Source organism: Zootoca vivipara, chromosome Z, assembly GCF_963506605.1.
Source record: "Zootoca vivipara chromosome Z, rZooViv1.1, whole genome shotgun sequence".
Taxonomy (NCBI): domain Eukaryota; kingdom Metazoa; phylum Chordata; class Lepidosauria; order Squamata; family Lacertidae; genus Zootoca; species Zootoca vivipara.
This window is the reverse complement of record NC_083294.1, coordinates 9,160,610-9,187,469: the sequence shown is the minus strand read 5'-3', so window position 1 is coordinate 9,187,469 and position 26,860 is coordinate 9,160,610. Positions and strand designations below refer to the sequence as shown.

Below are 26,860 nucleotides of genomic sequence, written 5' to 3'. Positions count from 1 at the left end.
ACTAAATACAGTGGAACCTCGGTTTATGAACACCTCGGTTTATGAATTTTTGGTTTATGAACGCCGCGGACCCATCTGGAACGGATTAATTGACTTTCCATTACTTTTAATGGGAAAGTTCGCTTCAGTTTATGAATGCTTCAGTTTATGAACAGACTTCCGGAACCAATTACACCCATGTTTCAGTTTATGAACGCTTCAGTTTAAGTATTGCGTGGACCCGTCTGGATCGGATTAATCCACTTTCCATTACTTTCAATGGGAAAGTTCGCTTCAGTTTATGAACGGTTACTCCGTGGACCGTCTGGAACGGATTAATCCACTTTCTATTACTTTCAATGGGAAAGTTCGCTTCAGTTTATGAACGCTTCAGTTTATGAACAGACTTCCGGAACCAATTGTGTTCATAAACCGAGGTACCACTGTACTACTTACAAATGATGTTGTTTGTTTGCTTGTTTGATTTTCACACAGGTATCTGTGTTGCTGATGCACTTCAGGTGCAGGTAATGAAAAATGTCTTCATAGATGTGCATATTCCCTACTCTGTTGTCCGTGGGGAACAAATAGAATTGAGAGGATCTGTTTACAATTACAAAGGTTCCAGAACCAGGGTAAGGCTCTGACAGAAAATGTTGCTAACAGTTAGGGATGGGGAAAATGTTGGATTCAGTTCACATAAAAAAAAAATCTATCAGATTCACACTTTCCAAAACAATATCAGAACCCAAGCATAGCCATCCTCTGAAATTCACACTTATCTCAATTTTATGATATGGTTCTCCAACCAATGTTTGGTTAAAAACTGCACATAAAAATTTAAAGTATGCATTTAAATGTATACATTACTGAAAATAACATGTAAAAATGCATTTTTTGCAAGCAATTTCTCTTAATACATTACAAAACTGCATTAATACATTACAAAACTCTTAATACATTTCAAAACTGCTTACAAAAAAGTGCTTATGAATTTGCACTAAAATGCTGAGTAATTTTCATTAGGTTTTTTTTTTAAAAAAGAAGATTCCTGCAGAAATGTGGAGAACTAAATTTAATATTGGAGAAATGAGAAACTAGAGCATATTGTTCCCTGTAAGTGATGAGACTTAACACCGGAAGAGCGAGTGAAACAAAATTTCGCAACAGTTCAAAAATTACCAAAATTTCAATGGTTCCATTGAGATTATGAATGCAAAATTTCTATTTTAAAAACCACTTTATAATATAAATCCCTGTGTGTGCCTGTAGCACATCCAATAAGTCTCAGTAAGTAGCCTCACAAAACTCTGTAATGTGTGTGAGAGAGCTTGCTCTTCCTGCTTAGCTGCTATTTACACCGGGTCGTTCTCTGCTATGTTGAATACTGTTATAAGCAAAAATCTGCCCTTATTGCCTTATGGGGTACACAAGAGCCCTTATTGGGTTCTCCATCAGTCGGAGAATATAACAGAGGCCAACCAGAGAATTTTGAGAAGCAAAGCCTTTATTTTTGCTGTTGCAACAGGACCCTTCCCCTCATGCAGGAGAACAAGGAAGGAACCCCAAACAAAGGTGTCCTGTCCTTAAAAAGAAATTTGAAATTGGTTTCCGCCCACCCCCCCCAGAAGCATCACCCATACGTCACAGAAGGGGTGTAGCCCAAGACCACCCTCCCTAAATTCATCATAGATACATCATGAAAGGGGAGGTCTGGTGGCAGTAATCTGAGCATCCTGGATCCTGCCCCCTGCCCCCAAAACCTAAACAAGTAAAAAAAGAGAGATATTTACATTTCCCTGTTCCCCAGCCAAGTTAATCACACCCTTTTGTCTGGCACTCAGATATCAGGATGCCAGGGATAATCACTTTAATTCCTGAGACAATAGGAAGGTTTTTCCCACTCCCCTTCTTCCTTGCAGAGGAACACCTGGTCAGAGAGAGTCAAAATGGTGTCAGTCAGGCCTGTCTTCCTGTGCTGCTTCAGACATGTGCCTGTACATTCATGTACATGTTTATGAACAATTATTATATATATAACCTTAAAATTCTTACAACAATACATTCACTGAAACATGTCCACATTTCACCAGATGCCAGAACTGCGCATCCACTTTCCTTTCCATTCTGAATCAGAGAAGAGGTGCATAGCTGCCAAGTTTTCCCTTTTCTCGTGAGGAAGCCTATTAGGCATAATGGAATTTCCCTTAAAAAAAGGGAGAGCTTGGCAGCTATGAAGAGGTGTGAACACTAGAACTGTCATAACTCTAGAACTAGGCAACATCCAATAAAGCTTAATGTTGGAAGATTCAGGGCAAACGAAAGAAAATACCGCTTTGCACATGCTTGTAAGCCAGTGTTTCTCAACCTTTTTTGGGCCAAGGCACACTTGTTCCATGAAAAAAATCACGAGGCACACCACCATTAAAAAAGTTAAAAAATTTAACTCTGTGCCGCCCTATATTGACTATATAATTATGACTGTAAGAAACACTTGCCAATTGCTGTGTTGGTTGCAATCTCCTGTAATAAGGCTTCACAAGCCACTGATTTCTCTGCCAGCACAATCCTTTGCTCAGCAAGTTTCAGGTTGAGCTCATCCAGCCAGCTTCTTTAAGTTTGTCTAAAACCACCCTCCCGTGGTGGTGGCTGTTGAGAGCTGTGCTCGCCCCGCGTCGTGACCCGGCCAGCTTCCTTTCCGGCGGGTCAGTGTTTACTATTGGCGGCCGCCAGGCACGTGACAATGCAAATCGCCCTTCTCGTCGCCGCACGTCGCGGCACACCAGCCAGCGTCTCGCGGCACACTAGTGTGCCGCGGAACAGCGGTTGAGAAACGCTGTTGTAAGCTACATGTTACTGAGTCACTGATGGAAACCTCTTCTAACCCTTTTTGGCACATGCTTTAGTATTGCACTAAGGTATCTGTGGGTGAAGGCATTTGCCTTTTGGGAGGCTCCAGCACTGGACAGCAAGGTATCCAAGAAACCAGCTGCAGGCGTCGGGAACTCCAGGGATCATCGGTTGCCTTAGCAACATTCAAGATTCTCCCTCTGGAGACAGGCCTCCACACCATCAACTTTACACTGAAGGGTGATTCTGTCAATGAAGTTCTTGTGAGAACATTAAGAGTTGTGGTAAGATCAAGCTATTTTTCTTGAAAAGCCTTCCCACCCCTGCAAATCAGAAATAAATGATTGTTTATAAAATACTCATGATTGTAATCCCTCTCACAACATATTAAAGGGACCAGGGACGAGGAGGGGGGAAAGCAAGCCCAGGATGGCAAGTTCTTAGTTGCAAAATTCAGCAGAATGTAAGCCACATAGCTGGATTTAAGGACAGTGGAAAGGCTGCTACTTCCTCTCCTTCTGGTAACCTCAGCGGTGGGAGGGCATGGTAGCTCTAGGAAAAAACTGAGCTGGAGCTGTATCTGTACCTGGAATGATGGAGGGTGCCTGATTGCCACATCCTTTCCTTCTGGTGGCCTCTCAGTCCCCCTTTGCAGGGAACATTTGTAACTTCTGTTGCACATAACGTTGCTAGTTGTAATTTAATGTTTCACTCCGTTGATTCAGTTTTAAATGAACTGCAGCCCCCACTAGCAGGGACTTCAGTCCCAAAATAAAGTTGTTGGGGTGTTTGTGTGTGTTGCATGTACAACTGTGATATTTTAAAAATTAGTCTTTGCTAGAGATTCTTGGGGTGGGGGAATGAATAAGCAAATGTTCCTTGATAGGACTGCATAATGTTATCTCCTTATTCTTTGGTTTTAGCCTGAAGGGATAAGAAAGGAAATTCACGAAGGTCACACACTGGACCCACAGGGCATTTATGGTATGGCAAATTACCCTTCTTTTCTTTCTTCCATTCAGTTTTCCTGATCCATTCTTTCTCTTTCAGATAAGCGTTCAGATAATGCTCATGTAATTTGCTGTTAGAACAGTCACTTGGGCACTAGTTCTATACACACATACCTGGGAATAAGCACCTTTGATCTCAGAAGAGTCTCCTAAGGAGTAGACATGTATAGGATTGCACTGTATGGATAACACTATTTATTTTGAAAGGTTCACCCTGTATTTGGTCACCTCTTCAGATATAACAAAATTTTTCATGGTTCCTGAGGTCAAGGGGTGGTTTTTTGTCTATATTCGGATACAATTGGATGCCATTTTAAATCAAGGCAGCAGGATGAAACTTTTTAAAATGCATTGATTTCAAAACTGCACTGGTTTTTTTTTTTTATTGGTTTCTTAGACTTCACGAGCAATGCCAGGCAGGACGCTGCTGGTATTTTACAAAGGGAACTAGCATGTGGGTTTTTATTTTTTAAAAAGTCATTGCATAGTGTGTCTCCTGCCTCCCAAACTCTCCTGTGATCCTTTCCTTATAAGCCAGTTCCAATCCTAACTATGTCTATGCAGAAGTGAGATCCATTGAATTAAAATGGAGCTCATTCCCATGTGAAAAAATTCCTTCCAGCAGCACCTTAGAGACCAACTAAGTTTGTCATTGTGTAGAATTATTAAAACAGCAGAGAGCATTATTGGCTGCTCACTCTTCACCTTAGAACAAATCTACACCACCAGGTGCCATAGAAAAGCACTAGACATATCAAGAGATCCAACGCACCCTGGTCACCATTTCTTTCAGCTCCTGCCATCGGGACAGAGATATAGAACTATGCAGGCAAGAACGAGCTGTCTCAGGAACAGTTTCTTCTCTAGAGCGATTTTGGCCTTAAATGGAAAGCCTGGACTTTGATTTCATCTTATTTTATTTGTTATTTGTATTATATTTACTGTTTTTAGTTAGGTTTTGTAATTTTGCATTATGCGGAATGCTTTATCTGAGTGGATGTAGCAACCGAGTAATTTCGTTGTTCCCGCAAGGGGACAATGACAATAAAGATATCTTATCTTATCTTATCATTGGTATGAGCTTTCGGGTGCATGCACACTTCTTCAGATCTGAAGAATGACAAACTTAGTTGGTCTCTAAGGTGCTGCTGGAAGGATTTTTTTTATTTTGTTTTGACTACGTCAGACCAACACGGCTACCTACCTGTAACTATTCCCATGTCAGTTAGCATCATTATAGCATTGACATCAGATATGAGCACAGTCAGAAGTAAGGTTGGGTGAATTTGCCAGTTTCGTAATCTAAAGTTCACTTCTCCACATTTCCATGACATTTTGCATTTTTATAAAAGTCCTTATGAAAATTCATCAGAATTTTAGTGCGTGTTTCTCCTAATATACACGTTTTGTATGCAGTTTTACCTAACACATACATTTTTGTGGAGCAATTTTTTTTTCATGACTAGATGCATTTTTAAGTGCACTTTACCTAGCAAAGTATATGCATTTTCCATACACATTGCTTGGTTGGCAAACTGCATTGAAAAGTTCATTTGAATGTGAATTTCAAAGAACAGCTGGGTTTTGGCTCATGCAATTCAGGCATGTACAGCGTTCAAGAGACTGAGATCTACTCCCACTATTTAAAAAACTGGCAGTGATCTACAAAAGTTGTTGAGCTAATAGATCGCAATATACCTGTTGGACATCCCTGATGTAATTGTTTCAGGAAGTCTGATTTATGTAGATTTGGCTTTAAATGTGAATCAAACAAAATTACTCCCCCAGCCTTAGTCTGCAGGTACACCACGGTGTTGAAGATCTAGGTCTGACCATTGCAAATGTGTACCTTTGAAAGGCGGGAAGGAAATGTGAAATAAATAAGGCTAACATAGCACACAGATTATTTAGCTCTAGTAATGGCATATGTAACACAATAAATTTCCATGGTTTCTCCACATGTATTTTCAACAACAGGGACAGTGGAAAGACAGCAGGAATTTCGTTACAGGATACCATCAAACATGGTCCCTAAGACAAAAGTTGAGAGGACTCTGAATATTAAAGGTAAAATGGAGTGGATGGAGCACAGTTATTTCAATCACATTTTTTGCTACTTTTAAGCCTCTAAATATTACAAGCATTTTTAGCCTTGAATCAGATTTCATGTCATGTATTTGTAATGCAGGATAAGCTTATTGGTGGCTGCTGATAATGATGGCAGTCTACTCATATTGGGATTAATGGCAGGATGCCTCTGACAATTCCAGTTGCTGGGGTATATGATTGAGAGATGTCTCTTGCCCTTATGCCCTGGTTGTGGGCTTTGCATAAGCATCTGGCTGGCCACTAGTCCATCAGAATACTGGATTGGTGGCATGATCTAGCAAGCCTTGTCTTATGTTCATATCTCTTCCGAAGACTTCTGTTTAAAAATCCTGCTTCTCTATTGGTGATGATTGAAGCAGTTTATAAGTTGTAACTGTGGTGACTGGTGCCCATTTGGACTGGTAGGGAGTAAGGCAGGGACCCCAACAGTAGGTGGCGATAGAGCCAACGACAAGCAGAGCCAACTAATTCTAGTTTCCTCCCTTTCCTCCTCCCTGCTGAGTTTTACAAGGGCAATCCTGAGAGCAAGAAGTAAAATGCACGAGGAACATCAAACAAATCATAATCTGCTCAAGAGCAATGCTTGTTGAAATATTTATTTACATTTATTAATTAATGACCACAGGGAAGATCCCTCTGAGCATAAAAAGTATCTTATGATGGAAATCAAAAAAAGCTACAAAAAAACGGTCCAACCTGATGCGGCACTGGCAACAACTAATAGAGGCTACCAAGCACAAAAACCCGTCATTATTCTGGAGGCTAGTCACAGGCTACCCAACACAGGAGATAACACACTTATCATCCTGTATAACAGTATCAACCTGGTAGGCACATTTCCACAACCTGTATAGGGAAGCCAACACTCCTCTACTTTCGTTAGATATTTTGGAAGAGCAACTCCAACCATGGCCACCACCTACGATGGAGAACATACACTATTTGATTGCCCAGCTAAAGAATGGAAAGGCGCTAGGTCATGACGACTTTCCACCGGAAGTGTTTAAAATCGACCCGAATTGGTGGGCACCCGTATTAGTGGCCCTCTTCTCTCATATTGACAGAACAACTCAGATCCCAGAGGACTGGGGGCTGTCAATTATTATTCCCATCTATAAAAAAAGGCCCAAGAGATGATCCGAACAACTACAGGCCAATAAGTCTTTTGAACATCTTAAGCAAACTTTACACCAGTTATTTGAGTGAGAAGCTGTATACGTGGATAGAATCGGATAATATACTTAACAATGCTCAAGCAGGCTTTAGACAGGGAAGATCAACACTAGACCATTGCCTAACTCTCCAACATCTGGCTGAGAAATACACCTCTCAATTCAACACTCAACTCTTTGCAGCATTTATCGATTTTAAAGCTGCCTTCGATTCGATCCCACGCACCCGCCTCTGGGATAAACTCATTAAATCATCTATAGATCGGTGATTACTGCTTTTAATATTCAAATTATACACTAATACTTACCTGCGAGTAAGATGTAATCGAGAAGGCCTACTCTCGAACCCAATCAAAACAACAAAAGGGGTTAAACAGGGATGTATTCTGGCCCCTCACCTGTTTAATATTTATATTAACTCTCTTATCATCCAGATAGAAGAGGCAGACTCGCATCCCCCCAAATTGACGAACCAAAGGACCCCCATTTTACTCTATGCAGATGATGCGGTCATTCTGTCACAGACCCGTGTTGGCCTACAAAGAGCATTAAACAAACTGGCACAATACTGCCAGGTGGAACAGCTTTTAGTGAACTTTAAAAAAACTAAAATAATGATATTTTCCAATAAAAGGAAAACATTTAGCTGGCAAATAGATAACCAACCTATCGAGCAGGTGACCTGCTTTAAGTACTTGGGTGTAGTCTTCCAATCCTCCAGGAAGAACACGGCGCATGTTAAGCATGCATCCTTGATAGCACAAAGGAGTGCGGCTGCGATTGTAAGATACCATCGCTCAACAGGGGGGGATTATATCCCAGCAGCCCTCAAGTTATTTGCGGCCAAACCACTAGCCCAACTACTGTATGGCGCCCCATTTATGATAACCTCTAAATTGGATGCGTATGAGAAAATCCAATCGGGATTCTTAAGATCTATATTCCTCACGCCCAAATGCGTTCCTAATGCAGCCTTACGATTGGAAGCTGGATTACAGGAAATAGAATCCAAAGTATGGCAATCAGCTCTACTGTACTGGCTAAAAGTGAATAAGACTCCAAATGGCCTTCTCCCCCTAATCTTCACTGATAGATTCCGATCTACATGGGAGCAGACCATCCAAAAGAAATTAGCATCGTATGGACTGCCGGTGGGGTCCACTCTGTCCATGGGATGGGAAAGAGCGAAAAAGCTAATTAAGGAAAGAATTTCGGATATTGATCGACAAAACAACTTAACCCGACTTTCCTTAATACATGGACAACTGTACGAGCATTGATTAAATTATCTAGCTAATTATTTAAAAACGTTAGAAAATCCTAGATATTGGTGGGCCTTCACTAGGGCTCGTTTCAATGCTCTACCCTCGGCGTTGTTAACTGGTAGATATCTCCAGATTCCGGTAGAACAGAGACTATGTCCTTGTGATAACAAGGAGATTGAATCTATAAGTCATGTCCTCCTCCATTGCACATTGTATCGAGACACGAGGAAGGAGTTAATTGATCCCTTGTTAAAAAACTTACCAGGCCGCTCAACAGAAATGCTTACTAGATACCTACTAGCGGATTTTAATCCAGAGTGCACCAAGAATGTAGCTAAATTTTGTTACTATGCGTCAAGACACACCGTGACATCAATCAATAACAGTGATAAAGCCGCCTATTAATTCTCAGCGGATAATAGTTAAAGGGAACTATCCCTCATTAAATTTTAACCCAATTTTAATTTAAAATAGGATTATGAAACAGTATTGTTCAAAGATGATACTCAAGAACTATCTATTTTATGTATTATTGGTTTTCTTTTTTGCTGGTCTATGACCGTAATAAAGATATTATTAATTAATTAATTAATTAATTAATTAAAGGATTTTAAAAACCTGTCACAAGGCAGCAGACGACAGAGTTAATACTATAATATTTCAAAAAGAGCAGTAATAAAGCACATCTAAGCAGGGGCATGAATTAAAAGTGGATTGAAACAAAAGCTTTTAAAAGGTCGGCAGTCTTGAGGAAGAAAAGCACAAGTGAGGAAGGCATAAACAACAAAAGTAACTGCTCCCTCCCTGCCCAGTCAACTTTCTTTCTTTGTTTTAGTTTGGTGCCTTGGCAGAAAAAGCAGTGTATAAATGCAATGAATAAATGAGCAAGCAAGCAAGCAAACAAACAAACACATGATAGAGTCATATATGTTTCCTGCGGAAAGAAAGTCCACAGATACTGGGCCACCACTGTGAAGGCTCTGTATCTGGTATCTAACCTAGGGGACAGGGAACCCTTTTCAGCCTGAGGGCCACATTTCCATGCGTGGAACCTTCTGAGGGCCTTTGGCTAGTGGTGAGCAGGCCCAGAGACAAAAGTGAGTGGAACAACAAATGTAAATTTTAACTTTGAACAGCAGGTTAGTCTCCACACACACTCACAGGTGCCTCTCTTTCCTCTACCCTAGTAAGCAAGAGTTTAAGGACACATTCCAGCCAGGCAAAAACATGATGGGTTCAAACCAGGGCCAGTGAGGTATGTGGCTTGGGAAGAGGGGTGTATGGTCTGGTGAGAGTTCCAAGGGCAAGATAGAGACTTGGAGAGCCTCATTTGGCCCCTGGGCCTGAGGTTCCCCACCCTTGGTGTAATCTAACCTGTTACTCAGAGAATAGGAATAAAGTGAGTGTTAACCGCCTTGTGAAAAGTAGCTAACAGTAGAGCTCTCCTGGGAGGGTGTTCCAGTATCTGGGCCTCACCTCCACAAAGGCCCCGTATTTTATACCAACTCAGCAGCATGGACAATCTCCATCCACCTGCCAACAAAAAGGACAGGATTTCATGGTACCATTTTTCTTTTGCAGGAATTCTTCTAGGTGAAGTGATTAATGTAGCTGTCAGCCCAGAAGGGCTAAATCTTCTTGTCAACCTCCCAAAGGGGAGTGCAGAAACTGAGCTTATGAATGTTGTGCCAATCTTTTATGCATATGACTACCTGGAAAGGACAGACAGCTGGGACATACTTGGCCCAGAGACTATCACTCCAAAAGTTAACCTGAGGAAGAAGCTGAAAGAAGGTAAATTAGTATTCCCTTGTGCTCTTTCAAGGTAAGGTAGACCTGAAGTCCTTGCATGATCACCCTGCATGATCACCAGTGTACCTTGTGATGATAATTTGTTGTTGTTTAGTCGTTTAGTCGTGTCCGACTCTTTGTGACCCCATGGACCATAGCACGCCAGGTACTCCTGTCTTCCACTGCCTCCCGCAGTTTGGTCAAACTCATGTTGGTAGCTTTGAGAACACTGTCCAGCCATCTCATCCTCTGTCGTCCCCTTCTCCTAGTGCCCTCCATCTTTCCCGACATCAGGGTCTTTTCCAGGGAGTCTTCTCTTCTCATGAGGTGGCCCAAAGTATTGTAGCCTCAGCTTCACGATCTCTCCTTCCAGTGAGCACTCAGGGCTGATTTCCTTCAGAATGGATAGGTTTGATCTTCTTGCAGTCCATGGGACTCTCAAGAGTCTCCTCCATCTAGAGGCTAACGATTGGCATAATTGCAGGGTACTTTGGCATCATTGGGATGTTGTTTGCTCTTTCTGGAGATGATAGTCAATGTGAATTATCTCCTAATGTTTGAAGTAGTGGCATGAGTGGAATAAACGTTGAATACGCTGCGTTATGTACCTTCTAGGACTTGTCAGCATCCTGTCATTCCAGAAAAAAGATTTCTCATACAGTATGTGGGAGAATGGGGAGCCCAGTGCCTGGTGAGTTCTCCATAAATAGTAAAAAAATATAGTTCTTATTACAGTATATAGTAGCACAATTTGACACAATGGGTTCTAAGCTTGAGGATCAGGTTTCTGTTTGTGTTTAGATACCGCAGGATCCCATTTTGAATCAAGATGGCAGACTCAACTTTTCAAATCTGCACCAAGTTAGGCATCTCTCAAGATATTGTAAAAGATTTTGCAAGGGGGTTCCTGAAATTAATTTATTATTTATACCCCCGCCCATCTGGCTGGGTTTCCCAAGCCACTCTGGGGAATGAGCAGGCTTCCATCTATGTTTGGATACTATTGGGCACCGTTTTGAATCAAGGTGGCAGACACAATCTTCCAGAGCTGCTCCAGTTGTCACCGAGGGTTGCTGTTGGCTTCTTAGAATTCCCAAGCGACACCAAGCACTTCTTGCTAGTTTGTTTACAGGTAGCAGCAGCCCTCTGCCACCAGCTGCCATCTTTCTACCTTAGGTTCACACCAAACGTTGTGGCACTTCCTACCTCTGGAGCTCCTGGTATAAGCAAAAGAGTGATTCACAGCAGCTGTGGTTATAAGTCCAAAGGGGTGGAAAGGTCACACATTTACAGTGCAATCCTAGACAAGTCTACCAAGAAGTAAGATCCTCTGGGTTCTCTGGACTTGCTCCCTGGTAATTGCATATCGGACAGCTGCCTTAGTGAAGGAATGAAACGTTATTGTTTAAAGCCATAGGCCAGCACAGTGTAAATACAGCAGGCATCAAGTTTGATGCTCAGTCAGAAAACTAACCTTAAATATTTGCCATGGAATACTTTATTTGTACTCTCAGAATTGCAGAACCCAAATGTGTGTGTGCAGGGTGCGGGTAGGAGTTAATTTCAAAATTAGCAGCCAGCTCAGATGTTCCTCAGATTTTGTTTTATTTGGTTGATGGGGGCAGGATGACAGCTTTTGCCTTAAGGATTTTGGGACAAGTGAGCCAGTATGTGGCTGTTGATAAGAATTCTGTGTGCAATTCTCTGACGTGGATGATTGACAACTGTCAAATGGCAGATGGATCTTTCAGGGAGATTTCAAGCTACCAACCCGTAAAACTACAGGTAAGGAAACTGTTTTTTTTTCTTTCTTTCCAGGAATTCATTTTCCAGCTAGCAACTGAGAGAAAGTTATGATTTAGATGTGGCCTTTCTTGTTAGTACAACTCATCCACTATAGGGCTCCCACCATTACCGTGTTTCTCCGAAAATAAGACACCGTCTTATATCTATTTTTCCTTAAAAACAACAACATACTATGCCTTCTTTTCAGGGGATGTCTCCCCCCCCTTCTTCTGCAGCCAGCATGGCTTCTGCGCCTATTACTATGTCTTATTTTCAGGGTATGGCTTATATTCCTTGAATGCTTAAAAATCCTGCTATGGCTTATTTTATGGCTACGTCTTATTTTCGGAAAAACAGGGTAGACAGAGATAGGGAAATAGAGGTGAACAAACTTGCCAATTTCAGTTTCTCCAGTTTCTCATTTTTCTAATTCTTATTTTTGCAGTGATTTGCTATTTATTTATTGTTTTACAAAAGACTCGTGAAAATTTCTCAGCATTTTGGTGCAAATCTCACTTCAAGCAGATTTTTGTATGCAGTTTTGGCTAATGCAATGAATTTTTGTATCTTTGCATTTTTGTTTATTATTTTCACCTATATATGCATTTTTATGAACACTTTCTCATAATATATACATTTTTGTACATATTGTTTGGAGAACTGCATTACAAATTCAGATAAGTCTTAATTTTGGATGATGGCTATGTTTCAGTTCTCATATTGTCTCAGAAAGTGCAAATTGGATGGGTTCATCTTTAATTGTGAAATGAATTGCATTTCCATCTCATCCCTACCTATAGGGCAGCAATATAGGGGGGAGCAGCAATTAAGTTTTGTACTACTTTTTTGACCCAAAGCACTGTCACCTTCCATGGGGATTTCTTCCAACAAAACAATAGCAATTTTAAGTTTTAATTATTTGCAGTTCTGAAAATGGCTTTGTTTTAATTTATGCTCAGATTTGTCTTGTGTGTTGCTTTTGTGAGGTATATCATGAAGGCCATTTACTACACACAATTGTAGTAATTGCAGTAGTCCAAGCGAGAGATAACTAGATAACCAATGAAGGCAGTGAAGGTCCTGTGTGAGTGCCTGGAGGCGGTTGGAGGATGGATGGTGGCTAACAGATTGAGGTTGAATCCTGACAAGACAGAAGTACTGTTCGTGGGAGACGGGAGGTGGGCAGGTGTGGAGGATTCCCTGGTTCTGAATGGGGTAACTGTGCCCCTGAAGGACCAGGTGCGCAGCCTGGGAGTCATTTTGGACTCACAGCTGTCCATGGAGGCGCAGGTCAATTCTGTGTCCAGGGCAGCTGTCTATCGGCTCCATCTGGTATGCAGGCTGAGACCTTACCTGCCTACAGACTGTCTAGCCAGAGAGGTGCATGCTCTAGTTATCTCCCGCTTGGACTACTGCAACGCGCTCTACGTGGGGCTACCTTTGAAGGTGACCCGGAAACTACAACTAATCCAGAATGCGGCAGCTAGACTGGTGACTGGGAGCGACCGCCGAGACCATATAACACCGGTCTTGAAAGATCTACATTGTCTCCCAGTATGTTTCCAAGCACAATTCAAAGTGTTGGTGCTGACCTTTAAAGCCCTAAATAACCTCGGTCCAGTATACCTGAAGGAGCGTCTCCACCTCCATCATTCTGCCCGGACACTGAGGTCCAGCACCGAGGGCCTTCTGGTGGTTCCCTCGTTGCGAGAAGCCAAGTTGCAGGGAACTAGGCAGAGGGCCTTCTCGGTAGTGGCGCCTGCCCTGTGGAAAGCCCTGCCAACAGATGTCAAAGAGGAAAACAACTACCAGACTTTCAGAAGCCATCTGAAGGCAGCCCTGTTCAGGGAGGCTTTTAATGTTTAATAGATTATTGTGTTTTATTTTTCTGTTGGAAGCCGCCCAGAGTGGCTGGGGAAACCCAGCCAGATGGGCGGGGTATAAATAATAAATGGTTGTTGTTGTTGTTGTTGTTGTTGTTGTTGTTATCACCACCACCACCATCTGTCTGACTGCATTTTTGTATATGTTGCTTTTTAAAAGGGTACCCTACCTAAGGAACAGAAAGAAAAGACTTTGTATCTCACTGCTTTCTCTCTTATTGGATTTGAAAAATCAATTCATATCTGCCCGTTGCAGGTGCGTATGGTGTGATTACTTCCTTCTTCCCACAGATGGCATTTTTTTACTCCAAGCCAACAGTCAGATTCCAAGAATGCTAGAGATAGCAGGATTTTTAAAGGAAGGGCTGGGGAAGGGCCATAGCTTGGTGGTAGAGCATCAACCTTACGTGCAGAAGGCCCAAGGTTCAATTCTTGATGTTGATAGACAGGGTTGAGAAACCCCAGAGAACTACTACAATATATTGTAGATACTGAGCAACATAGACCAAAGGCCATTGAGGAAGGGTCGTAACTCAGGGGTCTGCTTTGCATTCATAAGGCTCCACGTTCAATCCTTGGCATCTCCAGGTAAGACTGGTAATGCCCCCTGCCTGAAACTCTGGGGAGCCAATGCCAATCAGTGTAGATCAGGCATCCCCAAACTGCAGCCCTCCAGATGTTTTGGGCGGCCTACAACTCCCATGATCCCTAGCTAACAGGACCAGTGGTCGGGGAAGATGGGAATTGTAGTCCAAAACATCTGGAGGGCCAAAGTTTGGGGATGCCTGGTATAGATCACACTGAGCTTGCTGGACCAATGGTCTGACTTAGTCTAAAGCAGTTTCTGTGTTCCTTGAAGTGTTCCTCTGCTTTGGTTCGTTCATGCCCTGGGTAGTTTGATGCTGATGTTTGGTAGCAGAACAGAAAAGCACCAGGCCCATTTACAATACAATGTCTTGTTATGTAATGGTTAGAGTATTATTTACGAAGCTCACTGGGCCAGTCACTATTGCTTAGCCTAACCTACCCCACAGAGTGGTTGTGATGGTAAGATGAGGGTGGGGGGAGAACCATGTATGCTGCTGCCTCCTTCCTGGAGGAAGCTTATTGGAGGAAGCGCATGGTACAAATGTAACCAGAAGCAAGGAAAAAAATAAAACAAAGTAAGAACATTTGGTTCTTGTCTTCACAGAGAATTGAAGATGCAAAAAACAGAGCTAAAGATTACTTGCTGCAAAATTTTCATTCTGTACAAAGCACGTTTTCCTTGGCAATAGCTACTTATGCGCTCACTCTGGCAAGATCCAGGCAGCCTGGCACACGCGCAGCCTACAATGCACTGAAGAGGGAAGCCCTTGTGAAAGGTAAAAACTCAACTAATGTCCGTTTCCCCAACTTATAGCGATTTCCCGTGGTGATGGTGGCACTAGACTTCAGCTGGTGAAAAATGCAGCAGCCAAGAGTTACTTGCTGGGTTTTCATTTAAATCTCATATAACCCGTTTTAAAACAGCTGTGCTGGTTGTCAGCTTGTTTCCAAGCCTAATTCAAGGTGCCCACATTAGTGTTTAAAGCCCTTAAATGATTCTGATCTCAATCAAATACAGTGGGACCTCGACTTATGAGCTCCTTGACATCTGATGTTTTCGACTTATGAGCGGGGAAAGTGGCCGCGCGCTTACAATTTTTTTGACATCTGAACGGAAAACCCGTTCACAGCTAGATGTGGTTTCCTTGACTTTTTCCATTTCCAATGCATTCTTATGGGAAACTGCTTTTCCTATGGGAAACTCAACTTACAAAGTTTTCGACCTACGAGTGTGCATTCGGAACAGATTAAATTCGTAAGTCGAGGTCCCACTGTATCTGAAAGGCAGCCTCCTTCTCTACAGACTCCTTGGGTGTTGAGAGCATCAGAGGGTGCCCTCTTGGTGGTTCCAGCACCTTCAGAAGTATGGGAAATGATTACCAAGGAGAGGACTTTTTCTGTGGCAGCCCCTAAGTTATTGAACTCTATCCCCACAGAGGTGTGTCTGGCACCTTCACTATCCAGTTTTCACCTAACGTTGAAGGTGCACCTCTTTTCACACTGTCCTTTGACACTTTTCAATGTTGCTTTGTATGCAGAAGGTTCCAGGTTCAATCCCCGCCATCTCCAGCAAGGGCTGGGAATATCCCCTCCTTGAAACCCCAGAGTGCCCTTGCTAGTCAGTGCACACAATACTGGATTAAAATTGATCAGTTGGTATAAAGCAGCTTCCTATGTCTGTATGGAAGGCAGTCTCTAAATGTAAATACAGTAAGCCAACAACTTGGACACATTTAACTTGTGCACATTCAGCTGGGGGGGGGGTTAAGGGGCGGCAAGGGAGTAGGATTCCAGGAAAAATGACTTTGGTAATCCCCCCCACCATTGAACCCAATGGGTTTTAACTATACACAATTTGGCTTTAGAAGTAATCCCTGGAATGTTACTCCTCGATAAATTGTGGGCTTACTGTAATACATATGTACATATATCCAGGTGACTTTTTTTCTGGCACCTTCCCTTACTCTGCCCCTCCCTGCTGTGACTTATCTTCATCAGCCTTCCTTTAATAGCAGGCCCACCTTTGTATCGCTATTGGAAAGAAACCCTCAACAAATTAGATCCAAACGCTCCGTCAGAGAACACTGCCAGGATGGTTGAAACCACAGCTTATGCCTTGCTTGCCACTCTACTGCAAGGAGACCAAAACTACGCTACTCCAATCATCAGGTGGTTGTCGGAACAGCAGAGATATGGCGGTGGATTTTACTCCACACAGGTACTTCTCTGCAAATAAATAAATAAATCCCCCAACACGGGGTGGTCATTATTCAAAGAACTGCCTTCTTCCATGAATCTGCAAACCATTTATGAATGTCGTTGGGGGCCTTGCACCAAGCCCTTTTGCCTTCAGTAGCACAACTGGTTTGTGAAGGAAGTCCTTCTTCACACAGAGCATGGTTAAACTATGGAGCCCACTCCCACAGGAGGCAGTGATGGCCACGAGTGTAGGTGGCTTTAAAAGAGGATTGGACAAATTATTGAAGGAGAAAGCTATCAGTGGCTACTAAACATGATGGTTAGGCTCTGCTTCCATGGTTAGACGCAATAATGCTCCTGAACACCAGTTGCTGGAAACCACAGTAGAAGGAGAGTGCTGTTGTGCTCAGGACCTGCTTGCAGGTTTCCCACAAGCATTTGGTTGGCCACTGTGAAAATTAGAGGCTGGACTAGATGACCCAAGGAGATGATCCAAGGAGATGATCTTATGTTCATATGTGTTTTCGGTAGCAGCGCCAAGACTGTGGTGTGCTGCATTACATTTCAGCCAGAATATATATATAAAATTGTCCAGTAGCACCTTAAAGGTAAAGGTAAAGGGACCCCTGACCATTAGGTCCAGTCATGACTGACTCTGGGGTTGCGGCACTCACCTTGTGTTTTTGGCCGAGGGAGCTGGCGTACAGCTTCCAGGTCATGTGGCTAGCATGACTAAGCCGCTTCTGGCGAACCAGCGCAGCACACGGAAATGCCGTTTACTTTCCCGCCCGAGCGGTACCTATTTATCTACTTGCACTTTGACGTGTTTTCGAACTGCTAGGTGGGCAGGAGCAGGGACCGAGCAATGGGAGTTCAACCCGTTGCGGGGATTCAAACCGCTGACCTTCTAATTGGCAAGCCCTAGGCTCTGTGGTTTAACCCACAGCACCACCCGTGTCCCACCTTAGAGTAGCACCTTAGAGACCAACTAAGTTTATTCTTGGCATAAGCTTTTGTGTGCATGCACACTTCTTCAGATACCCGAAGAAGGGTGCATACACATGAAAAAGTATCTGAAGAAGTGTGCATGCACACAAAAGCTTATGCCAAGAATAAACTTAGTTGGTCTCTAAGGTGCTACTGGACAATTTTTTCATATATTTTGACTGTGTCAGAGTAACATGGCTACCTACCTAAATCTTTTCAGCCAGAGATGGGGAAACTTAGGGCCCTCCAGACATTGCTTCAACTCCCATCTTCCCTAAGCTTTGGCCATGCTAGATAGGGATGAACACCCTTCTTCTGCCCAGGGTTGATCCCAGGCTGCCCCCATCTGAGCCCAGCAACATCTGGAAGGCTACACATTCCCTACTTCTGCCTTGGACACTAGTACTTGAATGTGGGCAGCCCAGCTGTGGTGAAGATCACCATGTGAGCTTGGGCAAACCAAAATGATCTCCCAAACTCAGCCCCATTTTTATTTTCCATGTGAAAAGAACACTCATAGTGACCTACTTTTCAGGATTGCTGTAATCACTGCTGAGATAATATATGGATAGCATTCCAAATGTCCCTTTCCAAACACCCTTATGGTCGGTTTCATTGTGTATGCATATCGTGTATGGTATCTACAACTTGTTCTTAAAAAGAACAGAAAAGATGTGAGGTGTGGGAAAGACCCTTCTCCCCCTGTGACCCTCCTACACCTGGACCAGATGTACAAGTAGCCTGATGGATTATAAAATATCCTACAGACATTCTTTTTATCATGCATTCATAATGATTTGTCTTTATGATGGTATTGGGAGATGTTATATGCAAACCCACATTGTGCTTGAAAAAAATTGGGGCAGACATAGATTTTTGTTCCCTATCATTCCCCCATCCTTCAGCTTCCTGCTAAAACCCTCCTTCCTGTTGCAGTTTATTATGTTCTACTTTTGTTACGCTTTAGTGCATGGGTAGGCAAACTAAGGCCCAGGGCCGACCCTATCGCCTTCTAAATCCGGCTCGCGGACGGTCTGGGAATCAGCGTGTTTTTACATGAGTAGAATGTGTGCTTTTCTTTAAAATGCATCTCTGGGTTATTAGTAGGGCATAGGAATTCATTCACCCCCCCCCCCCAATATAGTCTGGCCTCCCACAAGGTCTGAGGGATAGCGGACTGGCCCCCTGCTGAACAAGTTTGCTTATCCCTGCTTTAGGGCAAGAATTATTCTATAAGCAGTAATAACATTGGGACATTGGGACAGCATCACAGAACTACTAATAAAGTGGAAGAATGTGTGGACAGTCTGGTATAAATCCATGGCTAGTGCTTAAATTAATGGCACGTTGCAGACTACTTCCATGAAACCCCACCACCTACCTGGAGGGGCCCAAAGACAGCTTTCCTATTATCCCATGCAATTGTCTGGCTAAAAATGCCTTGTGCTCCTGAGCTTTTAATGAACAATAAGTGTTTATAGTTTTGCTGATTTTTCACATTGTGTTGCTGTTTCCTCCTTGTTAGTATGGTAGCACTGTGCTGTTTTTAATCGTATGTCGCTGCAGGAATATTTTGAAAGGCAGGACATAAATGTATTAGTTAAATAAAACCTGGCTATGGCTCAGCTCCTAATTCCTAACCCCTTGCTGTATTTGACAGGACACAATCACTGCTCTTGAAGCCCTGACCGAATATTCTATCCTCATTAAGCGGATGACACTGTTCATGAACGTCAAAGTGGCCTACAAAAACCATGGGGATTTTCATCAGTACAGGCTTACAAAAAACAATTATGTTGGCAAGTCTGTGGAAGTAAGTGTATGAATCATAAATAACAAATAACCAGGACCCAAGGTACTTGCAAGAACCAGCCTGTGGTAATCTGTGGCTGTCCATGGTCTAGGAACAGCTAGCCTTCCTTTTAGAAAATGCCATAACATGTGTTTTCCACTGGTTAATAGTTAGATGCTATTTTCTACAGTAACCAGCAATTACAATGAGCAGTCATCTTAAGTCCTGACTCTGGAAGATTTATTTATTTCATAAAATTTATATACCACTTAATTGTAAAGAAAAACCTAAGGCAATTTACAAATCAAATAAAACAATAACATTGCCTATTGTTACTAGATCATATTAATAGATGGCTGTTTAACAACAGCTATTTAAAACTTTCAAATAATAATTAAAATCAGTGATGCTAAAAAAACACACAGATTAAAATACAGTACTTGTAAATATTCTTCATATCTTGTTAGGCTGGTGTTGGGCGATCTGCGGGTGAAGCTGCCCCCACGGCCCTGGGGGGGGGAGGGTTGAAAGGATGATTACTCCCATCTCAAACTCAAAATATCCTGTGCGAAACGGCTCAGCTGTAATCAACAGCCTCTGCCATGGCAAGCCAAATCGGAAGTCAGAATTGACACTTCTACAGGTGCCACATAATACCCGTTCCACATTTATAAGAACTTGATTGTTTTGTTATGGCAGCACCTGCACTTTGGAACTCCCTGCAACATTCTCCTTTAGACAAGCCTACCCAGATGCTTAGATAGTTGAGGTAATTTAAATCTGCTTTAGTATTTTAACTTTTGTGTGTTTTTAAGTAGGGTTGTAAATTTCTCTCAGGGTTATTGTTTTATCTTTTTGTGAACCTCTTTCAGTTTGTTTGTTGATGGTTTTCTTTACAATCAAGTGGCATATAAATTTTACGAAATAAATAAAAATGTTAGTCCTGCTCAGAGTAGACCCATTGAAGCTGATGGGCATTACTAATTCGGCTGCATTAATTTCAGCTGGTCTCTCTGAGTAGAATTTAGTTGGATACAGTACTGCAATTTGTACTTTCTTTAATGGTTGGCTGACTGTAATAGATGTTTGGCCAGATTTTAATTTTTTAAAAAATGGCTTTGAAATGCCTTTTGAATCACCATCTCTTCTATTTCCAATGTTAAAATGGTGCATTGGACTGGGGGAGAAATTTGGTTCAGTTTGCATTTAAAGGCAATTATTATTATTATTATTATTATTATTATTATTATTATTATTATTATTATTATACCCCGCCCATCTGGCTGGGTTTCCCCAGCCACTCTGGGCAGCTTCCAACAGGAGTATTAAAATACAATAATCTATTAAACATTAAAAGCTTCCCTAAACAGGTCTGCCTACAGATGTCCTCTAAAAGTCTGGTAGGCAAGCCTACCTAATTTGCACTTTCTGAAAATGCATGATCTGAAGCCTGGCCAAATGCATGTACTGGGATCAAGTATGCATAAAAATGGCATATATTAGTTCAATGCCTTTTTGTATGTTATTTTATAGCCATACCTCATGTTGCGTCTTTTCAGCCTGCTCAGCATGCATGCTCAGAAGCGTTCTGCGCGCTTTGCGCATGCGCAGAAGCGCCGCTCTGGTAGTGGACTTTTCGGGGTGCGAACGGCACCCTGGAACGGATCTTGTCCACAACCAGAGGTACCACTGAATTTTGGAAAACTGCTTTGCAAATTTGTGTGGATATTAGGCAGAACCAGATACAAATATGTGTCTGTTAGAAGTAATTTGGATTAAAATTTGCTGATGAATTATCATGAGGACTTTTTTTTAAAGCCCACAAACTGAATGAGGATCTAATTTACACTAACATCACTTTCTGCATTTTATTTTTATTTTACGTATCCAGGCTCCCTTGAATGATGACTTACAGGTTCGCACAGGCAGTAACACCGGCTTAGCAACAGTGAATGTACGTGAATTAAGCATTTTTGGGTCACTTCCAGATGACCTGTTTGCTGAGCACTCATCCTGATTTGTTTGCAGGGAGAATAGATGACATTGGCTATTTAATGAACACGTGTTCCGATTTGTTTTGGGTGGGGGAGGTTAGATTACCATGTGCCAAATCATGTGTAATCCCAAATTTCCCAGTCTTGTTGAAAAAAGCCTAATATTTTGGAGGAAGTAGGTTTGTGATGGAAGGCCTCTCACTCAACTGCAATTGTGAAACGTGAATTTGCTGTTAATTTATTTGAACCCCATCTGAAAACAATGAGAGTCTGGAAGCACCTATAGAAAGTGGGCTCCAGAGAGCAACCTATTGGACCTAAATAAATGAACTGAATTTATTGAGGTAAGACTCTCTTTTATGAATAGATTGCCTTAGAAGTTCACTCTTCATCAGGTCTGAGGTTTTCACACAAATTATGGATAGATTCTTGGATGCCAAATACTTGGCTGGTGAGTTCAAACTCTCTTAAAATGTAATTTGAGTTCTGTTTTGTTTTTAATTTGGACCTGTACAGGTGAGGAGCGTATATTATAAGATCAGCACCTCTGAAGATATTTGTAACTTTGAGCTGAAGATTGCTATCAAGTCACCATCTGGTGAGAAAGTAATAATTTCTGTTTTAAAGTATTTTGGATTATGCTTTTCTCATAAGCTACCCGGACAACTTTTGTGTATAAGCATCATAAATAAATGAAGGTACGGGGGAAATAAAATAATTCATGAAGAGACAGGAGACATTTCAGAGTTTAGACCTGGTAGCCCCATACTTTAAGGTGGTTGGTTGCAGGCAAGTCCTTCTGAATTTTGAATTGAATTTTAAAATTTGTATCTCACCCTTTATCTGAAGATCTTAGGGTGGTTCTTCTGTACTCTTTCATCAAACTGGGAAGAAGAGGGGATTTTGCTACAAGCATCTTTTCTCATGCTGCTTGCATGAAAAAGTTCTTTTTTCTTATTCAGGCTATTTCTATATGGCTTTATATGTAGAAATGTATATGAGCAGTGTGCAGAAAGCTAAGAAACTATGATGTTACAAAAATACACAATAAAGCCATTAATACAAATTATGTAATTAATAGGTACAGATAGCATTTCTGTCTTCCTTTAACACACCTCTCCACCCAACATCTCTCCGCCATCCACCTTGGCTCCCACCCATGGTCCAAAGAAACTCACCGATCACCCATTCCAAAATCTCACAACAAGAAAGCTTCCCATATTCTGCTGACATCACCCTAGTCTCTCCCTATAGGTTTGCTTTTATGGGCACGCACCAAGGCAGAAGGTGCTTCCTCAAGCTGCCCACAGCTGTGTCCCATTCAGCACATACATGCCACACACCCACTCCCAGGATGTGGCAGTGTTGGCTGAGTGAATTTCTCAAGGACTCCAAGATATGGTAAATCTGGCACCCATCTGCTCACCTTTCTCTGGTCTCTGCACACCTCTCCTGTTCTAGGAGCTGTACCTACCTCAACTTCTTCTGCCAATCTGTTGACTGTATAGAAGCCTATTCCTAATTTGCCAGTGATCTCCTGACCCTAATTTGAAATTTAGGAAGTGTGTGTGTGTGTGTGGGAAAAATAATATTCCTATAGCACTTCCTTTTAAAAATGGGATTTGGTGTCCTGAGCTCTGCATTGGAGGAGTATACTGTATTTGTGTTCAAATGCCATAAATCAAGGCAAGGAAACCTAAGGTCCCAGGGCTAAATGCAGCCCACTAGGCCTCTCAGCCTGGTCCTTGAGACTCTCTCCAGGTCACAAACCCCCATCACCAGCCTTGCTTCACACCTTTATTGAGGTGGTTGGACTCGATAACCCTCAGGGTCCAGCCCAACACTACAATTCTAAGATTATATTCTGTGAATCTACGAGTGTTTTTGCCAGGTTTGAAGGTGTCCTTGAATTCTGATAACTCTTTCTGCTTGCCTGAATGGAGGTGTGTGAATATGTGTAGAACATACCCTAATGTGCAAAAGTAAAATTTTATATTTGTTGTTCCATGCACTTTTGCCTTGGCCTTCCACCTAGCATGGCTATGTGGCCCCCAAAATGTTGTCCAGATAGGAATGTGGCCCTCAGCATGTAAAGGGTTTCCCCACACCTGCCTGAGTGATGAGCACCTTCTGAAATCCTGGTTTGAACTGCAGGGCTATATTATTATTATTATTATTATTATTATTATTATTATTATTATTATTAAATAATAGTAATAATTTATTATTTATACCCTGCCCTACTGGCTGGGTTTCCCCAGCCACTCTGGGCGGCTTCCAACAAAATATTAAAATACAATAGTCTGTTAAACATTAAAAGCTTCCCTAAACAGGGCTGCCTTCAGATGTCTTCTAAAAGTCAGATAGTTGTTTATTTCCTTGACATCTGATGGGAGGGTGTTCCACAGGGTGGGTGTCACCCTGCCCTCTGCCTGGTTCCCTGTAACTTGGCTTCTCGCAACGAGGAAACCTCCAGAAGGCCCTCGGCGCTGGACCTCAGTGTCCGGGCAGAACGATGGGGGTGGAGACGCTCCTTCAGGTATACTGGGCCGAGGCCGTTTAGGGCTTTAAAGGTCAGCACCAACACTTTGAATTGTGCTCGGAAACGTACTGAGAGCCAATGTATTATTATCATCATCATCATTAAAAAGCTCAGATTTTGGAACTAATTAGTTTCCTCCAGTTGAGTGTACAGAACCGGGACTCAGGGTTTTTGTAACCATTTAGGAATCTGTGTACCGGACAATGGGTTTGGAAAGCCTGGGTAAACACTTCCTGCTGTTGCATTTGCAGAAATGAATATCGACGGGAGGGGCTCTTCTTCCAGCTACTTGGATGAAACAAAGCACTTGACGGCCTGTGCAAAGTAAGTCCAGATGAGCCAAGAGAGAGCCTGTCGCTCTGTGTGCCAGTTGTCAGAAATGCCAGGCTAGGCTGGTTGGGAAACAAGTGCCTTATTTTGGATTTTTTTTACCGGTATGTACTTCGCAGTGCGACCCTCTGAGCTGGTTATACATCTTGGCCGTGAGTCCTGGAAGACCTGATCCTTTCCTTGCAGGCCTTTTCCCACCTTGCCTGGGAGGGAGAGGCACTGACTGACTCCAGCTGAACAGACTCTTGTGGAAGCGGGCTGTTGCTGTTATTGATATTGCTTTTTTTGTATCTTTATTTTAGAGGTTATGGTTTATGTGAAAATGTTTGATGTGGCTGTGGTGTGTGGTGAAATAGTGAGTGGAGTCAAGAATGCAACAGGAATTGGAGAGATGAAAAGATGGATTAATTATAATGCTGGTGGTCAGAATAGCTGTTACAGAAGGGTTAGGGATATTATAGAATCATAGAGTTGGAAGAGACCACAAGGGCCATCCAGTCCAACCCCCTGCCAAGCAGCAAACACCATCAAAGCATTCTTGACATATGGCTGTCAAGCCTCTGCTTAAAGACCTCCAAAGAAGGAGACTCCACCACACTCCTTGGCAGCAAATTCCACTGCCGAACAGCTCTTACTGTCAGGAAGTTCTTCCTAATGTTGAGGTGGAATCTTCTTTCTTGAAGTTTGAATCTATTGCTCCGTGTCCGCTTCTCTGGAGCAGCAGAAAACAATCTTTCTCCCTCTTCCATATGACATCCTTTCATATATTTGAACATGGCTATCATATCACCCCTTAACCTTCTCTTCTCCAGGCTAAACATACCCAGCTCCCTAAGCCGTTCCTCATAAGGCATCGTTTCCAGGCCTTTGACCATTTTGGTTGCCCATTAGATCGATCCAATTTTTCCCCCAATCTTATATGATTGCTTATTCTGGTTTTCATTTTCCATTTAAGGGGGTGTATTCAATGGAAGGGATAGCTGGTATTCAGAGGCATATTAGTAATAAATAGGTAGAGGATGCATGTTGGAACTAATGTGGGAGAAGATTATTCTCTTTATGGAATCAGGGTCTTGTTCTGCTTTCACCCTGTGTAGGTACAAGCCTAGCAGAGGAGAGCCCCAGTCTGCCTCCTCCCATGCTGTGATGGATATATCTCTTATCAGTGGATTGGAAGCAAACACAGAAGACTTAACTATTGTAAGTAATAATAATAATAATTTATTATTTATACCCCGCCCATCTGGCTGGGTTTCCCCAGCCACTCTGGGCGGCTTCCAACAGAATCAAGTAAGGTGGTCACCCCTGTTAAATAAATAACAACATCAGAACAGCTCTGCTGGATCAGGCCAAAGGCCCGCCTGGTCCAGCACTCTGTTCTCACAACAGCAAACCAGATGTCCCAGTGTAAAGTCCGCAAGCAGGAGCTGAGCTCTCTCCCCACTTGTGATTCCTAGCAACTATGACTCTGACTCTGGAGGGAGAACATGGCCGGCGTGGCTGGTAGCTATGCAGTCCTATGCACCATGTTGTCCTAGGGCATTGTGAAAAATTTAAAATGGCACCATGTTGTCACTTTCCACTGCCACCGGGTAACCCCAAGTCTGGGGATCCTCCAGTGTAAGAGGCGGCCCATCAGGGGACCTCTTGACAAGGCCTCCCTCAAACTGAAACCAGCCTAGTTCAGGTTAGATACCAGTTTAACATGCAACCCATTTCCACTTGCACCATCATAGCCTATTTTTACGGCTTTCTGCTATAGATTCGGTGCTTTATTTCTGGCAGTAAGCTCCAGTATGCAGTACCGACACCTTTTCCTGCCAGGGCCCAGTTGCTGTCCCTGCACCCCAGGGCTGGCTGGAGTGCAAATGTCCCACTCCCCGAGGAATGTGAGAGTGGGCGACGCAGCATGTGACACACTGCCCTGCCCTGGCTGCTGGCCGCGTGTGCCCTGGTCACCTCGCTGACAGAGCTCATGATGGTTGCGGTGGGGTAGTTGCAGGTGCTGCCAGTGAGTACTGGCACCTTTTTCCCCCTAGAAAGAAGGCACTGTATGTATTAATGTGGTTGTTCTTGTGGTCACAACCAAAACTAGTTGCCGAATTCTCTCTCTCTCCCTCTCCCTGCTCAGCTTGCGAATAACATCGACCAGTTGATTGCAAGCTATGAGATAACCAATGGACATGTCGTGGTGCAAATAGACTCGGTAGGTTCTCTATGGCTTCCCTGTCCTTTTCATTAAAATAAAACGTTTCATTGGTTGTAGTCATCTTCCAGTTCTTCTGTTCCAGGGATGGATCGATCTTCTCCTATTTCTTCCTCTTCTTCTTCTTCTTCTTCTTCTTCTTCTTCTTCTTCTTCTTCTTCTTCTTCTTCTTCTTCTTCTTCTTCTTCTTCTTCTTTCTTTTTCTATCATTACATACATCTCATATCAATAACATTTATATTACATCACTTCTTCCCTTCCCTCCTGGGCTTCCCCCAACTTCCACTTCTGGTTTGTTTCCCTCTTGTTACATACTGCTACTTCTCCTATTTCTTATAATCAACCAGTATCTCAAAATTATCCACCGAGTTGGGCAAC

At 42.6% G+C, this 26,860-nt stretch overlaps 1 protein-coding gene across 4 annotated transcripts in view; it reads left to right on the top strand.

The window, feature by feature from the left end:
• The window catches only part of C5 (complement C5), a 187,088-nt gene that overhangs the window by 33,025 nt on the left and 127,203 nt on the right, over window positions 1-26,860 (top strand). For 3 of the 4 annotated variants that reach the window (XR_009557030.1, XM_060270512.1, XM_035113409.2), the window contains 16 exons: window positions 475-614; window positions 2,886-3,113; window positions 3,753-3,813; window positions 5,817-5,906; window positions 9,967-10,179; window positions 10,792-10,867; window positions 11,802-11,961; window positions 14,005-14,100; window positions 15,037-15,208; window positions 16,445-16,650; window positions 19,279-19,431; window positions 21,302-21,364; window positions 21,921-22,002; window positions 24,198-24,270; window positions 25,374-25,476; window positions 26,408-26,482. Coding sequence is in view for 3 of the 4 variants with exons in the window: in XM_060270512.1 (XP_060126495.1) it covers window positions 475-614; window positions 2,886-3,113; window positions 3,753-3,813; window positions 5,817-5,906; window positions 9,967-10,179; window positions 10,792-10,867; window positions 11,802-11,961; window positions 14,005-14,100; window positions 15,037-15,208; window positions 16,445-16,650; window positions 19,279-19,431; window positions 21,302-21,364; window positions 21,921-22,002; window positions 24,198-24,270; window positions 25,374-25,476; window positions 26,408-26,482 (1,991 nt within the window). In the remaining variant the exon portion in view is untranslated. Of the gene's footprint in view, window positions 1-474; window positions 615-2,885; window positions 3,114-3,752; window positions 3,814-5,816; window positions 5,907-9,966; window positions 10,180-10,791; window positions 10,868-11,801; window positions 11,962-14,004; window positions 14,101-15,036; window positions 15,209-16,430; window positions 16,651-19,278; window positions 19,432-21,301; window positions 21,365-21,920; window positions 22,003-24,197; window positions 24,271-25,373; window positions 25,477-26,407; window positions 26,483-26,860 lie in introns of those variants that run through there. The other variant, XM_060270513.1, reaches the window with a different exon arrangement.